Here is a 16,967-nt window from a genome sequence, read left to right as displayed (position 1 = left end):
AGGGCCGAGCCAGAGCTAGCAGACCTGCCACCCGTCAGGTTGGGCCACTAGTGCGGGGCTGCCCAGCGTCTTCTGGCCCCATCACACTCAAGACACAGCAGAAAAGGTCAGCTGCCAGGAACGAGAGTCCACAGAGGACGATCAGGGCAGAGACCTGTTCTAGTTCTAGTTAGATATTTACCATCCCCTGGAAAGCATGAATAAAAATCTGTTTCTATTTTCTGCTAAATTACAGTTTGGACGTTTTGAGGACGAGGGACTCAAATTGCCTTATGTGGCAATTCTACAATTGCATTCAAGTAGCCAGCGGCCCCATGTGGCTGGAAGTGGAGGGACAGACTCCAAGAAATGGTAGACAACCGGTGAAATGTTTTGTGAGATATATTTAATTACCACAGAATTCTTAAAGTAACAGAATGTATAACATTGTATGTCTATTATCTTTAATAAAATGTTTTTTGAAACTTGAGAAATAATTTGATATGTTATGCATCAAATTAAAGTGTTTGGATTATACGACTCAGAGTCAGTCATTGAAAGGGAACATCGCTAAATTAAAGCTATTCTAGATAATCTTGCTGTGCACCATAAATATTAATAAAGATATCATTTATTTCACTAAGACAGCAAAGTAAAAGAAATAATTAAAGATTCCCAAACACTTCATTTATTTGACGTTATACATTCACAAGAAAATAAAAAATATTCAAATATATTTAATATAGAGCTAGTGAGCAAGGTATAAGTCTAAAACAGAACAGTTTTCTGCGTAGCACCCATATATATACACAGACACAAGGCGTGGTTTCAATACTATACAGTGTGTATCCATAGCTGCACAGGTTTCATGGATGTTTAATATTCTTCACTCAGTCGAGGCACAACTAATACATTTCAGTGAGAGTTCAGGGACTGGGCCAAGTGCGTGAAAGACTGCCGCCTACAGTAAGACATCTTAATTTCACACCTAACAGTAGGACTTGCAAAGCAAAGATTATTTGTGTTAGGAGTTTCACACTAAAGAATAAAGTAAGGAAATTGAGGCACAAAGACCATTTCTGTAATTCATATAATACTTCATAGTCATGCAAAGTCCCAAACACTGAGATATTTTCACACCAAATCCCCCCAAAAGGTTGGAAAATAACTTCCAGTATCACAAAAAAAATAATCAAAAAAGTCACGGGTTGTTCACCAAATTTGACAAAAGTTAGGATGTTTGGTTGCACTGCAAGAATTGACTTGAAGCCACTACACTAATTTGAGACAAATTAAAATCCTCAAGTAGTCACGTGATAAGTGCAATCCCACCCAACGTGTCCCCTTCACACAGACTCCAGCTTATAAAACTCATACATAAAGCAAGCCAGGCATCACATTTTCACCACAGTCATTGTACAGCAGATGCCCCAACAATCAATAATATCTCCAGTAGTTATGTACAACACAACTGGTGCAACGTTACACACATTAAAAGTTAGATATAGAAACTGGAACAATAATAAAATACAGCAGATAATTCAAAAAGGGAAACGTATCCTATTTACTATGCATTTTCTGATTTGGCATTCTGGAAAATAATAAAAATGCTGTTATACGTCACTCTCACAGCTTATTTAAATACCTCCAATGTGGACATCAATGTTGTTAATCAAGAAACTGTACATAGGGCTGATTCACAAATAAGTTTTTCCATTAATATATATATATATAAAAAAAGAAAATCATCTGCATGCAGGTCCAGGTCGAACACGGGCCCCCAGAATTCCTCTCTCAACAAATAAAGGTCAGAGAAGAGAAAAAGTTTAGAGTCTTGATATTTAGATCTGTTTGGAACCCGTCGTCTCAAAAATCTTCACACGGTCCTGCACAGTTAGTCCCTCCTTCAGGCTCTGTCAAAGACAAAGGAAGTAAATTATAGTTAATAGACAAAAAGGCCACGCGTGGACAGAGAAGACGGATCCAAGGAACCGTTTTATGCCAGCAGGCTGTCAATCCCAGGCATGTTCCTGCTTTGAATTAAATATACTTTCATCTAAATATGCATGGCGAATAAAAGGGTTATAGTGGAATCTGGTCAAGCTAAACAACAGATGCGTAGGTGACATGTTCCATAAAGAAGAACACTTTTCAATAATCGGATTTGTTTAGCAACACAGCCAAACGGCAACATTTCACGGATGACATCACGTGCGAGGAAAGGCAGGCGAAGAAAACGTGACTAGACCGAAACGCTCTAAATCTTTACGTCTCAGATTTGTGGTTAAAATCTTTCAACTGGCGCCTTGAAACATGTCGTTCGTTTAATCCACCAACACGTGGTCTTTTGTACTCGTAACATCAATGAGATTTAGTGTGTTAATCAGTGAGCTTTATTGCTCAACATGTGGATTTACAGCCGTTTTCAGTCTTTCTGCTAAGCTAATGAGTACAGGAGAGGAGCCCAACCACAGAGTTTACTGAATGGCAGCATTACTACACTCATAACTGTGCAAACAGGTTTGACAGAGATCATGTGAGAGTGGCAAGGACACAGTTTGCTGGACATCATGCTATACCTACAGCACACCTTGTGACAGGGGTTGGGGGGAAATCATCCCACAGTGGGGGGGTGTCAGCTATCCCATGAGACCTGTTCAGTGACAGACTGATGGACAGAACAAAGAAGATGACAGACTTACAGACGAGAGAATACAACATTGCGACAGAACAACTGTGGAGCTCACACCTAAAAGTGTCTTGGGGCTGAAGTCTGCGCGACAAAAGCTTGAGCACGACATCACATGTAAAGCCAAAATGGTCGTAGCTTTAGAATGTATCTAATTTACTCCAGCTGTATATTTGATCCAAGACAAAATGCCAGCAGGAAGAAAACTAAAATTCATTTTTTGACGCTTACCTTTGATCTGATGCCTCTTGATAGCTTTGACTGCTTTTTCATGAAGTCTGGATTACTCTTTGATTTCATGATATCTAAAAACACAATGAAGGCAAGCCATTAGTATCATTAACCTCAGATAAGACAGGAAGGTGATGCATATTCACGCGACAGCTACGCTGGTTGCTCTTAAGGGGCTCTGGATATCGCACCATCTCGTTTTACCGCTCAATGAAAAGTGTTTCCCTCTTTGGGATCATGGCGGCGCCGGCGTTCCGTTGCTACTTTGCATGAGCACTTGCACAATGCTGAAAAGGTTTTCTTATGTTACTGTCACCGCATGAGAAGTGGCAATAGCTTTAGAGTGTGAGAATAGGCCAAGATGGGATAATACTAAATTAAAAGGTTGCTCAATGAGAGCTAAATAATGAGCAAATACTTCCAGTTTACCGTATCCAGGTGAGAGCGCTCCATCGCCAGTCCTCTCGCCTAAAGCTTCGGTGGCAATCAGCAGTTTCTCCTTCAGCTTGCTGATGTCGCAGTCGGACTTTGCTTTCACAATGCTGAGCTCTGTGTAGATGCCCTTGTATTTGTCGGTGGCATACTTCTTGTCCTGTTCAAAGTGTTGAAGTTGATCTTTTTAACTTTTGGTCGAAAGCAGAAAGAATTCTGCAAGAAATGACATTTAACGCATTTTGTTTACCCGCAACGCAGACTGCAGCTCGTCTTTCAGAGAGTGGATTTCCTGCTTAAGATACTGGATCTCTGACTCTTTAATGCGCAACAACACCTACAAGACAGAGGGTGTGTGTGTGTGTGAGTGTGTGCGAGTGGAGCGGAGAGAAGGTGCAGGGGTGTTAGGGAAGTAAACAAAAATTGGGTCAAATAGTGTTATTTACATACATCACATCACTGCTGGTAATATTAAAATGCATTTATATTCCACCTGGTGACAAACTGCCTTAAAGTATTTGTTTTCACGTTTTCCTTTTGTGTGAAGCAGTAAAAAAAAAAAAAGGTGCAGTTAATTTGTCTTACCTGACAATACTTCAATGTGACTACGAGCAGTGAAATACTACACAGCCTGTTTACTCATACCTCCAGTTCATACACGTCTTTGCCCTGGGTAAATGGAGACAGCGCCGTTTCACCGCTGAAACAAGAGCGCATCCGCATGATCTCTGCAGTCAGTCGGTTGTTTAGTTCCTGTTGGGGACAGCAAGGTCGTGTTTCTGCATGTAGACGGCACTGCGTCTGTATACATCAGTGCAGGCGAGTGTGCATTAGAACCTGATTGTGAGCATTTAGCTCCTGGTTCTCTCTCTGACACTGCCTGAGGGCCTGCCTCTCAGCCTCCAGCGCCTGAGCCAGGTGAGCGTTTTCCAGGCACTTCTGTGAATACTGCTCCGACAGCACCTCCAGTTCTCTGTGGATGGACTGCAGCTCTTCTCTGTACAGTAAGATTATCACAGCATCAACTGGATTTTAAAGGGGCTTATTTCGCCAATGATTTTCTCAAAAGCCGATTAAAAAGACTAAGACTCCCACCCAAAACAAAAACATACTCATATTGTAAGCGAAGTTCATCAATGTCAGAGTTCAGTCCACTCAGTTGGGAGCGATGAGTCTTCTCCATTTCCTCCTTGTGTGCATTCTTCATAGCTTCTATAGCTACATTGAGGTTAGATCACATTCTTACTCACGACCTGCTGTTTTTTTTTTTAACGTATAGCAAATTGTGGTAACAGTTCATTTCCATACCAGCGATTGTAGCAGCAGTCTCCTCAGCCAATAGTCTCTCTCGCTCTTCCATGAGTTTGGAAATCTCCCTCTGATGCTGCCTTTGGAGGTCGTGAATTACTTTCTGGTGCGTTTCTTCCATTGCTGAAAAGCCACGTTCACATGTGGCCTACGGGGTGGAGAAAAGGGTCAGCATTCAGTTATCATAAATAAAAGTGTTTTTAATTACAACCCACATTTTCATTTGTGACTATAAATCAAGTGCATCCAATCAGTGCTTCACTAAGCTATGTGGTGGGTCATGCAAAAGCAGCGATCGGAGCCATGCAAGTTTGTTTTTTAATTTAAAGCCCAATTATGTTAGCAAGACAGTGAGTCAAAGCAGTGAAATTCTATTCCCACAGAGGTGCAGTTTTGTCAGTAATAGACACGTTCTTTTATTACTGAATTTGGGAAATGGCATGTCTATTGACGGCCAAAGAATCAAGATTGAAGGAAAGTGAAAAATGTCATTGTTTTGTCAGGATGCACTGGATATTTGAGGAGTATCGTGTAAAACTTCTCAGGATGCCCCGACCCATGCACTGAAAACAGCACTTTTGGTTTTCATTTTTCTCGCACGTTTAAAAATGTGAGACACAAGTCTTGGTGGCATACTGTGAATTAAATGTGCTTGGAAAATAAATAACCATAGAAACAATATTAAGGCCTGCTTTTGAGTAATTAATAGCAATCCCTAGCTTAGAATACTCACCAAGCCAAGCCACACACATTTTCACATAGCTAAGGCTAAGCAAAGCACTTTTGCAGGAATTTTGATCATAAAGTTAAAAAAAAACAAAAAACAGAATCTTTGATATTGAACTGTGACAAACGAATGGCGCAGAAAATGCACTATGTGGAACACGAATCAAAATGCTACCATAAATACAGGAGCAGGTGTTTTATATTAAAAAGCCTATATTGTGGAACGAATGTCAGGGCATCCCTCAAAGCTACGATTACAGGTTTATTATTTCTGAGCAATTCATATAATGCAGGATTTCTAAATCAGCAAATGATCTCAAATTTACACCATTTCCCAACTTAATATTCTCTGTGCATATTAGTAGATTGATTTTCTACTTATTTAATATTCTCTCTCGCTTTTCTTTTTTAAAATCCACTATGGTAAAAATAAGTAACAAAAACCTTAAGACTTTCAAAGTCTCTCTGGTATTTCGCTCTCAGGCTGGCCACATCTCCTTCAAGGTGCTTGTTCTCCAGTTCATCCCTCATGGTGTTCATCTGAGACTCCAGCTCCTGGATCCGGTCCTTCAGTAGCATCATGGAGTCCACCTCTGACAGGTGCTGCGCGTTCTCCCCCCTCCCTCGGTCTCCCTCTCCCATTAGTGCGGCGGCCTCGTCACGAGGCGGTGAAACGTCCGGACACTTTTTGTCCCGTCGGTCGTCTTGCACAGATTCAATGTTGTCCACATAGTGAGAACTTAACTTGTCCATCTGCTGTTTGTGGACTTGTTGGAGCTTGCAGACCCTTTGCTCAAACTGCTCCTCCAGTTTCCTCACGTGACTATCGTGCCGCTCCTCCATGGTGTCCATGTCCACCAGCAGAACCTCTAACTTGCGTTGACTGTCGGCCGTCGTCTCCATGAGGGACAGCTCCGTTGACGTGCGACCTCTCTCCGCTTGGCTGAGCTCCTGCTTGTGCCGCCGCCTCAGATCTTCAGTCTCATTTTTGAAACGCTCCTCCAGGAGACCCAGCTGCTCCTGCTGCTGGGAGAGCCGGTCCACATGTTGGCTTATCTCATTCTTCAGGGTTTCATTGTCACGCTGGAGAGTGCCCATGGTACACGTGAATTCCAGGCGCTCTTCCTCTAAGGAGGCTTCGTACTTCTCTTGGATTACACCGACATTGTGGGCATGCTGCTGGACAAGAACATCCATGCTCTCACTGGTCTGTTTAAACCAGCCCATTTCTTGTTCGTGCGCGGCCCGCAGCCTACACGCCACGTAAGCCACTTGAGCCTGGATTAGAGCTTCACGCATACAAAGAGAGGTACTCGTGAAATATTGTGATGATTGGTGCCCTATAAGAGCGTGGAACATTTTAGCCAATCCGGGCTGGTTTCTACCACTTTCTATCTCTTGAGCATACTTATGGAGACTGAGTGCTTGTCTCTGAAGCTCACGAGCTAGGCTGTCATGTGCATTCTGCAACGATTCAATAGAGTCAACACCACAAGTCGTCATTTCTCCAGCCAAGTGTCTGTCTATTACTTCCTCAGCCAAATCCCGCGCCTCATCCATTTCAATCTGCTCCACGTACGGAGCAAGCTCAGGCGGGTGAATGTCGGCTAGCGTTTGTTTACTAAACCCAAATCTACATTTGACCTCATTTATTATGTTTTGCAAATCAGGCCTTTTGGAAGCTTCAATAATTGCTTCCAGAGCCACCTCCCTTTGACGCAGCTTTGTTTGGGCTTCAGACAACTCCTTTTTCAGCATTTCAAATTTCTCCTCATAGCAGCGTTTAATGTTTTGAATAGAATAAGACAGTTCTGCTTTGATTAAGGTGTTAAAGATGAACGTGCCGTCGACCTCTGCATCAGCTGAAACACTGCCTTCTTTGGATATAGCTATTCTTGGCTCAGCTTCCTCCAGTTCTTTCCAGAATTCACCCTCTAACATCAACTTCCTGGTCAAGACATCAGCATAATCTATCGCCAAGCAATCATCGTCATTCCTTTTGATGTTCTGTAGGTTGTCCCAAATCTCACCAAGAGCTTGTAGGAGGTCAGACTTTGAACTCTGCATCAACAAAGCCATCTTGTTCAACACTACTGCCTCAAAAGACAATGTCTTGGCAAAAAGCCGCAACGCTTCTGTGTCTACAGTCTCTGAGGCTCGACTTTGATGGACGACTGGTGATTGCACTTCCAACATTTTTTGTCCCTGCCTGATGCACAGCGCCGCATCGACCAAATCTTTCTCTATCCCTGACAACGAGCGCAGCTCCGAATCAACAGTATCATGACAGCCACTGAGAAGAGCGCCGACTTTCTCGCGACTATTTTCCACACACGCCAGGGCCCCAGTGTAATGCTGACTCGCAGCATTATCTTGCATCACACTTCCACAAACAAACTCTGTATCAGGCCCAGGCTTGGTTTCTGTCTTTAGATCAATCTTGGACGGGCGCTCTGTTTGGATGGATCGCCGCTCTTCTAGATTCTGCGTGAGGTCTCTTAGTTTACCCTCAGTGGCCAGCAGTTTCGTTTCTAGAACATGTATGATAGAAATGAACTTCTCTGGATCACAACTGTGGGGGAATGTGATATCCGGGGGACTGTGTCTTTCGGTGAGTCTGATGTCATCATTTACATCCCGATTATCTTTCTTTTTGGCGTCTGCAAATGTACTGCTCATCTGGCTCGTTTCCAGGCCCTCAGCATTGATGTATTTCTGACACTGAATACTGGAAACCCGGACCCTTAGTCCACTGGCCTGAGCGTCCTTATTCAGAGATGTGTTGTCAGAGAAAAGTGGGAGGGCTGTGCTTGGTGAGAAGGAAGCAGATGATTTTAGTCGTCCTTTCTTGCTGTATTCTGAACACTTCTGCTTTTCCTTTTGCAGGTCAGCATAGCCCAGCTGCAGAGCGCTGAGATGCTGCTCTAGCTCTGCAATGCGTTCCTCTGCAATTATAAGCTTCGCTTGCAGATCCTTCTCAGCACCACACGGCTCAACTTTATCTAACAGTTTTTGACTAATTTGGCAAATAAATTCCTCCTTAGCTTGCAGCTTCTGTTCTGTTTTCTCCAAGCTATTGCCAAGTGCAGTCACTTTAACAACGGCCTCTTTCAAGTCATCCTCCTTGCGCGCCACCAGCCTCTCATACACTTCCTTCGTCTGCTGAATTTCTTCCTCTTTTTCTCTCAGAAACTGGCTCATTTTCTGAAACTCTTGCGTCGCCCTCTCATAGGAGCGCTCCAGGGTGTTGTAATCGGCCTCTTCTTTTTCCAGACAATCGCGGAGTTTATTCACCTCACGGTCCGCTTCTGCAATCTGGTTGAGAAGCTCCTGACAGCGGCAGGTGAGATGGCCTTTCTCCTCTTCTAGCATGCGCACGGCCTCCTTCAGGGACTCAGCTATGTCAGCCTTCTGAGCCAGCTCCTCTTGAACCTTCAGCATTTCTTCCCTGTACTCTCTCCCAACTGAAGCGTGCCTTCCTCTTAACAATGTCTCCACCTGCTGTTCCGCCTCAACTAATTTGCTTTGCATCTCTTTCTGTGCACTTTCAGCCTCAGCTAATCTTCTACACAGATTCTCTCGCTCCCTCTCGTTACTCTCTTGCATGCTATGCTGCTCCTTCTTCAGACGCTCCTCTTTCAACACCTGACCCTCTTCAGTAGCAGTTAGCCGAGCAGTCACCACTCGCAGCCTCTCCTGCAACCGCTGCACATCTCTCATATGGTCTCTTTGCAGGGCCTGCTGGCGCTCCAGCTGCCGAAGGGCCTGTTTTTTTTCTAATAGACTGGCCTCTACTTCACGCAGTCTATCTTCACTGTCCTTTAGCTGGGCTCGGAGGGTGGTTTCACTAAGGCCGTGTTCCTCCTCTTGTTCTTTTGAACGCTCCTGCTCTAGCTTGAGCTCATTGCGCATTCTGGCCACAGCCTCTTCACTTGCCAATATTTCAGCCATTGCAGATGTTAGTTTAGTCTGTAGAGCCTGAATATCTGCCTCATGGCGGTCTACAGAACTCTGGGCTTCTGTGCAGCTTCTTTTAAGCGTACGAATCTGCTGGTGAGTGAGGTCCTGCTTGCGCTTTTGGGCCTCCAACTCGTCCTGCAAATCTTGATTAAGCACGTTCAAGCGTTGACAAGGCATTCTGTGCAGTGAAGAGGAAGGGGGTGTTGCAGTCTTGAAAAAGATTAATGAGACAGTTTCATTAATGACAGCACCTTGGACCCCTCATTATATACAGAGAACCACATCTCTGGGCTTAACGGGAAAACTATTATTCTCTTGATTGCAATCCAACTTTAGAAAAGCATGTTTTCCAAGCTTCCACCGTGCTTTTTCAGAGGTGACTTGGAAATTAAAAAGTTGAAATGAGTGAGAGGGTTCCTAATGTGATCAAAGTGAAAAAGATAAAATAAAAAAAACAACAGCTAATTGAGTATGTTTCATGTGAGATCACAAAATGAGACTGGCTCAGCAATGCATTCTCTGAATTAAGGTAAAAAAAGAGAATTTAAATATTAAGACCTAAAACAACAAATACATGCAGGAATCAAGCTGAGAAAGGAAACAGACAAAGCACAAACCGACAGAGAAAAAGCACAGTGCAAGACTTCTTGATCATATTTCTTACCTTAAGCATATCAGATGAATTTATTTTCCCAGGAGATGTGAAACTCCATTAAAACAGTTAGTAAAAACTCATGCTAAGAACACCCCAACCATGCATATCGGGTTCAGAAAATAAGCCCCCACAAGTTAGTAAAGTTTTAAACAAGTTACATACAAGTCACAGGACCCACACATAAATCTTATTGATCATGACCTAGTAGATCATATAGTAATAATGCCATCTAATAATAATTCATGTAAACATTCTGTAAACCTTAATACCATTATAAAATATTCAATAACTAAGATTACATTGAGAAAGAAAATCTTGTTGCTTTGCAATTTGTAAATATTCTTAAATTCAAACCCAAACTGATCCTGTACAATCGTGAGTGTGTTACCTGCAGGACATAGCCTTCTCGGGCATTTTGCTCTCTCCCAAGTGCGTTTTCCAACCGCTCTTTTAAAACGTTGTTTTGCTTCTGTAGTTTGTCCAGCTCCTTTTGCTTCTGTCCCAACTGAAAAATGAAAGCAAATAAAAAAGTTATGAATTGGCTAAACAAGGCCATCTAACATGATAAATGTGCGTTTCACCACACACCTCCTTGTCAAGCAGCACAGCAAGCTCATGTGCAGGAAGTCTCTCAGAGCTTCCAGAGACTCCTGAAGTTGAGTTGATTGGCACCTGCTTCTCCTCTCGTAACGGAGTCGTCTCCACCTGATGCCATCGCTGCTCAATTTCGTCTCGGACGCCTGGGGTTCTGTCGTCCTTCCCATCTCCACTATCATGATGCGTTACCATCGGGTGGTCTACTTCCATCTTCCCTCGCTCTTGGCATTCAGGTGTCAACGGTTGTGCCAGTGGTGTGGCGTTCCGTGTCGACATCATGGTAACAGTAACAGTATTTGGCACGTGGGTTGCACTGGTTGTGTTATCTGAAGTGGCGCCCCTCCGGATATTCTCCTTTTCTGACTCCTCAGTCCTATAAGGTGGGTGAGCCCCCGATACGGAAGAGGTTTGGAGGGAAGAGCTAGAGACAGGTGAAGATACTAATGAGGAAGGCGAAGAAGAGGGGGACAAATATGAAGATGTTGTCGAGAATGATGAGCTGAGTTCGACTGTGTCTGCCCGTGCCTTCACAGGCCTGTCCGTGTGATCCATTTTGAAATCAGACCAGTCAAAAGTCTTTGAGCGTCCCTCTCGCCTGCGTTCGCGAACACGGCTTTTACGGGGCTCAGAGGACAGCGCAGAGACACTGTCGCCAGCAGAATGTCGAAGGACATCGGTCTTTGGGTCCTCAGGATTGGAGTCTGGTTCGGGGGCGGTCTGCAGACACGGCTCCAACAACACTTGAGCTTTTAACCTCTCATCAGGGAGTGAGCTGTGAAAGAAAGCACAAAAAATAACATTTAAATGCCTTCAACAAAACTCAACAACAAATGTTTACATTTAAAATACTATTGCATAAAGCTTTGCTTGACAAACAACAACGCATACACTTCTGGCAGAACACAATCACAGTTGTGCACAAAGGTATGATGGAATTAGTGAAAAACTATCATCATTAAAACACTTATATGATGCACTATGTTAAGCAGTAGCAGCTCCAGTGTTATAATCATGATCGGAGGGTTTCTTAAACAGACTGTTGAAATCTTCATGTGAAGAACTGCACGCATTGGTACTTGAAGTCTTAGAGGACTGACAAAATAATCTATTTTCACTATGCCGTGCGGAGGTGTCAGCGGGCAGTAAGGGGAGAAGGTGCAGAGCTCAAGAATGAGACGGAGGTGTTCATGAGGCACCTATCCAGAAATACCAAAAATATCACATTCTCCCCTTGGAGAGAGCTGCTAACGGTGTGACTCAGTGAATGTGGTTCAGAGTGCACACACAGCATCATATGATGAGTCACCTCTAAGACAATACTCCACTATTAAATACACTAAAATAGACGTTTGTTTGGCTCAGGCGAATTGCTCTATAACCTTTACATCTCAGCTCTTCCTCTTCAGCTGCAATTTCTTCTGTGGCCATTCTCGGAAGTTACTGACAGTCACATTACCACCATTATTTAAATAGGTTTTTGCTGTTAACCAGCAGCAGGGATTACTCTAGCGTGTTGATGTTATTGAAATGCAGCTCTACAGCAGCACAACTGACAGACATTACTCAACAATCACATGACAGTGGGATGACAAGCACGCTTGGGTCCGACATTGCTGAGCAATAACATCACTGTTCGAGTAGGGGGGTGGGGGGGTATTCAACACACAAGCAGTCCAACCTGGGCTTCAGAACGGATAGTTTCAGAGAGATGTTTTTCCTGGAAGCAGGATGAAAATACCGGTTGAAAGAAGAAGAGAAAAGGGGAAAGAGAGGGTGAGGTGTGCAGAGGGATTAAAATAAAAGTGAGAAAAGCTGTTTTTATATCTGCCAGTGGTAAAAGTGGTAATCCTCTTTGGGTATTACCGGGTGACATCTGGGGCAATAGTGGGTCGCACATTCTTCATAATGGCCTGAATCCAGTTGCGACGGATTCCAGAGGTCATGGCCGACAGGGTGCATGCTCCCTCTTTACACTGAAAGCCAAGAGGAATGTATTTAAACCACTGACAGGGTTGAGGCAAGACAAACATCTTTTTAGCATAAGCATCTCAAAAAACGCCTTAAAGCCCCAAAATCAGGGCAGAATTTTTTTTATTATGTTATACGTGCTAAAAATGTCTCATGGTCAAAGGATTATATGACAAAGGTATTTTCATTTATCTCGCAACCTGATCTATAGAACTGCACAACTGTTTAGCATTTATGACTCAATAATACTACAATAAAGAAAAAAAAAACAGTTTTTGAACACACTTTACTACTGAGCAAATGGTGACAAGGATGGCGCTTCTGGTACGCAAGAGGTCGCGCAAACATGCAGGATGAAGGGCAGATTGGCTCAGAGAAACAAGTTCGGCTGGCAACAGCAGGAGCAGATTTAGACCTCTCTGATGTCAACACCTCAGAGCGATGACAAGTCGGGTGGCATCCATCACGACAGACAAAGCATCATCTCAGAAAGAGAAATGGCTAAAACCTGATACTTAAGTGGCACCACTTGGTGCCCTCGGGCTGTTTATAGACTGGCAGAAGAGACGGCAGACCTCAAGTTTGGACAATGAGAGTCATCGTCCCAAGTGATTGATAACCCATGAGAATCAATGACAAGACAAATCAGCACTGACCAGGATTTGGAAGCCATAATTCCTCTGGACGGGAAACTCTTTGACATCATAACACGTGGAAAGGTCAATCTCACCATCCAGTACTGAAGCCTGATGAAACAAGCAAAGCAGAGCCAATAATTAGAGGCTTGTTAACTGCCTCATCATTCAAATGAACAATCACAAGATGCCTGACCTCCTCAGCTATCGAGTCCTTGTAATATCTCAAACTCTGATCCGTCAGGACGAACCAGTGCTTCTTCCACTAAGAGGGAGAAAGGACACCATTAATGTCAGCAAATGGTCCTGTTCAGTAGGAGAGAGAAGCAAGTCATCATTTAATAATATGAATGAAAGCACATTACCATTCCATCTTCATGCAGCTTGGTCATCCATCCTTTTTTGAAGTTCAGCAAGTCTGGCTGCAGTTAAGACATACGAGCAAAATGATAGGATGTAATGCAAAAAGTGTTAAAGACCAGCGATAACGATTTATACTCCCACATGGAAATAGTTCCTGATTAAGTCCTCAGAACAACTGGCAAAAAACTAATTAAAGTGCTTTTACTGCATGCCCTAGTATAGCTCTGAAGTTTTGCATTTTGTGATTTGTTGTTGTTGCTATTTTACGTTACATGTCGCACCAAGGAAAATTACTAGTTTGGGAATCCTCTCACTAGCAAAGGCGATTAAACTGATTCTGATGAGGAATTCAACAAATATCATCGGAATACAACCGTCACCTCCATGGAAGCTACAGCATTTGTTTACATCCAAGTCAGTGCCTCAGCTGAAGAGGCGCTAAACCGCGGCTCCAGCTGAAGAGACGGACTGGCGGGAGCTGAAACACAAACTACTGCACATCGACACCTCGCTCAAGTCTGTTTATAGACTCTAAAATAGATCCTTGGTCCAAAAAACCTGGCTCTGCAAACCAAACATTACCTTGTTTTTGTTGAGCTTCATCAGGTGTGGCGTCACCGCCTGGCAGAGAGTCATTCTGACGGCTAACTGCATTCACCTCATATGCTGACAATCTGTATCTTTCCTTCTATCTCTGGGACATACACAACTGTGGCTTGCACCGGTTATTTATAAGCGCCAGTAGCGGTGGCACCAGTGGTGTGCATGTGTAGTTTGGGGGGGGGGGTGCTGGCAGCTGAAGCTCTGTCTGAAAAGCCAATCACACACTGACTCGATCGCTCCTGTAGCATTCTGAAGACACCTCAGACCACTTTGTCAAACTGGTAGGAGTCAGAATTCAGGAGGACCAGCGTAACCTTAATGAAGCAGTGCTACATAAAACTGGCGTGTGAAGATGAGGGAAAGCAGCCAAAGCAGATCGCAAAACCACTACCGGTACACATGGATGGGCTGATCAAAGCAAAGCCATTATATAGATAAAGCCGTCCAGATGATTGAAAGGCTTAGGAGACTTTTACAACTGTTTATTATTAATTATTAAATTATCTGCTTCAATAATTTTTTTTAGTTGTACTTCACTTTTAAACCACACTTTAGAAATATTCCAAGTACTCACAGTCATTGAGGACTCCGTGACTCTGCGGTCCAGTGATTTGGCTCTTCTTAAATTAGCAACAGTGGAGCCAGACACATCAGGGACTGAACGGTCCTTTCCTGCATCCAGTGACATCTCCTGTAAATATAAAAATAGTATGAAAAGCTGTCCAACAACACGGCCATCTCTATTACGAGAAAAACTCAATTTGGGTCGATGTGTGCAGACGAATAGCATAAAAATCACCAATGTTCAAATGTGACTATGAAAAGTAAATAAAAAAATAATCAATAAAGAATAACTTCTGTCAGCAGTCACTTTACTATTTTACGAGACTAATTATAGAGTACTTACAGCCTTCCCTGATCTATTTGAATATGTCACACCTTTTCAGATGTTGATGTTCAGAACAGAGAATAGCATACATGCTTGTTAGGCAGGTGACGTCTCTCACTGCGGCCTTGTCTCTGGAGCAGCGTGGCGTTAGCAGGAGGCTCGCTGGAGCTGCTTGTGTCCATGCGCTCCGACTGCTGACCCTCCTCAAATTGTCCGATGACTTGAGAACGTCTAGGAGACACAAAGGGCAGTTTAAAAGCCAGACTCAACACAGAGTATATCCAGTGATTCACTGGAATGTAGCATAAATAAACAGCAATAACATATAAAGATCATGCAAGAATCATCCTCAAATGCTTGCCGAGTACGGTGAGCGTAAACTTATATCTAAAGCATGAAATGAAGAGAAATCAATTGTCATAATGTATTCTAGTACTGGTAATTACATTTACATACGGTACTACTGTATGTAAGCAGTTTGATTTAAATGTGATTTTTCACAGAGACTAACACTAGATGTAACATACCAAACAGCAAAATTCAAGATAAAACAGGGAACAGGTTATATGGGACATGAGATTACATTTTAGAAGAAAAGGAAATTAGACAGAATGGTGGATTAAAGATATTATGGAAGTAGCGGCAGCAGCGGTAAGAAATTTCCCTAAGGCACTGCATCTGATCTGTGCATGTCTGCCTGCATGAAAGGAGGAGATTAAATGTGATATGCTAACCCACCATCAGTGCCAACCCTCGGCATGTTTGTATGCACAATATTTACAGTAAATGAAGCATTTATGAAACGGTGAGAGGAAAGTGTGTGCTTCCAGCCAGTGCAGAGACGAAACAATAGAAAGCAGAAATCAGCGGCGACCAGCGGGAAACGGCATTGGGACAGGGGTGGAAGGGTTGGCTGCGCATTAGATCTGAGAAGCTCTGTGCAGAAACCCCTGGAAAAGATCAAACAAAACAAAGTAGCAAAGTAGCAAGAGCAAAAAGAAAGTAAAGAGGGTAATGCATGCAAATCTCAAAGACCGTTAAGGGCAAGCCACTGGCTCAAAAGGTTAGGCAGGAGTGACTGAGACAGCAGCCACAGGGAGGTGCTAAAAAGTAAACTGATTCAGGTTTCAGCAATGCGCTTCATACAATAAATACTTAGCATGGTATCTATACGTTTAAAGACTATGCCTGGAAAAACATGTGGATAGAGTTATTGATCTTCATTTGCTATTATAACAATGTCTGCTAAAGTATATTACGTGTTCAGCCTTTCTTCAGTCTATGAGAACCATTACTACTACTGTACTTTCAGCTTGTCCCGCGAGGGGTCGGCACAAAGATTGGTACCCTCTCCACTTCACCCTGTCCTTTGTCTCGTCCTCCCTCACTATGTCCATGCATTTTCTCCTGGGTCGTCCTCTCGCCCTGTTCCCTAGCAGCTCCATCCTCAGCATCCTTCTACCGATATAGTCCCTGTCTCTCCTCTGGACATGTCCAAACCATCATAGTCTGTCCTCTCTAACCTCATCTCCAAAACGTCTATCCTTCACTGTCCCTCATATCGCCTCGTTTCTAATCATATCCAACCTGATCACTCCCAAGGAGAACCTCAGCATCTTCATCTCCTCCACTTCTAGCTCCGCCTCCTGTCTTTTCCTCAGAAGCACTGTCTCCAAGTCGTCCATCATGGCTGGCCTCACCACATAAAGCCATACTGAGGCTCACAAATTCTCACGTCTGTCCTTAGTCTCAACCACCTTTTCCCATAACGCATTAGCTTTATCCCCCTATAGTTTCCACAACTCTGTCTCCCTTCTTCTTGAAAATAGACACCAGAACACTTCTCCATTCCTCTGGGATCTTCTTCCCTTCTAGGATTATATTAAACAACCCTGTTAGAAACTCTACAGCTTCCTCTCCTAGACATTTCTA

At 43.4% G+C, this 16,967-nt stretch overlaps 1 protein-coding gene across 1 annotated transcript in view; it reads right to left on the bottom strand.

Annotated features, from left to right (window-relative positions):
• Positions 1-379: 379 nt before the first annotated feature.
• Positions 380-16,967, bottom strand: part of si:ch73-103b11.2 (rootletin) — a 39,986-nt gene continuing 23,398 nt past the window's right edge. The window contains exons 9-26 of the mRNA XM_068754872.1: positions 15,125-15,266; positions 14,721-14,837; positions 13,546-13,602; positions 13,377-13,445; positions 13,202-13,291; positions 12,441-12,550; positions 11,250-11,349; positions 10,569-11,201; positions 10,369-10,485; positions 5,810-9,535; positions 4,640-4,787; positions 4,444-4,549; positions 4,169-4,328; positions 3,977-4,084; positions 3,582-3,668; positions 3,329-3,491; positions 2,900-2,973; positions 380-1,892 (exon numbers count right to left, since the gene is read on the bottom strand). Of these exons, the coding sequence (XP_068610973.1) occupies positions 1,821-1,892; positions 2,900-2,973; positions 3,329-3,491; positions 3,582-3,668; positions 3,977-4,084; positions 4,169-4,328; positions 4,444-4,549; positions 4,640-4,787; positions 5,810-9,535; positions 10,369-10,485; positions 10,569-11,201; positions 11,250-11,349; positions 12,441-12,550; positions 13,202-13,291; positions 13,377-13,445; positions 13,546-13,602; positions 14,721-14,837; positions 15,125-15,266 (6,079 nt within the window). The 3' untranslated portion in view covers positions 380-1,820. The remainder of the gene's footprint in view (positions 1,893-2,899; positions 2,974-3,328; positions 3,492-3,581; positions 3,669-3,976; positions 4,085-4,168; positions 4,329-4,443; positions 4,550-4,639; positions 4,788-5,809; positions 9,536-10,368; positions 10,486-10,568; positions 11,202-11,249; positions 11,350-12,440; positions 12,551-13,201; positions 13,292-13,376; positions 13,446-13,545; positions 13,603-14,720; positions 14,838-15,124; positions 15,267-16,967) is intronic.

This window comes from Brachionichthys hirsutus, chromosome 21 (assembly GCF_040956055.1).
Source record: "Brachionichthys hirsutus isolate HB-005 chromosome 21, CSIRO-AGI_Bhir_v1, whole genome shotgun sequence".
NCBI classification, from domain to species: domain Eukaryota; kingdom Metazoa; phylum Chordata; class Actinopteri; order Lophiiformes; family Brachionichthyidae; genus Brachionichthys; species Brachionichthys hirsutus.
This window is presented reverse-complemented; position numbering and strand designations above follow the sequence as displayed.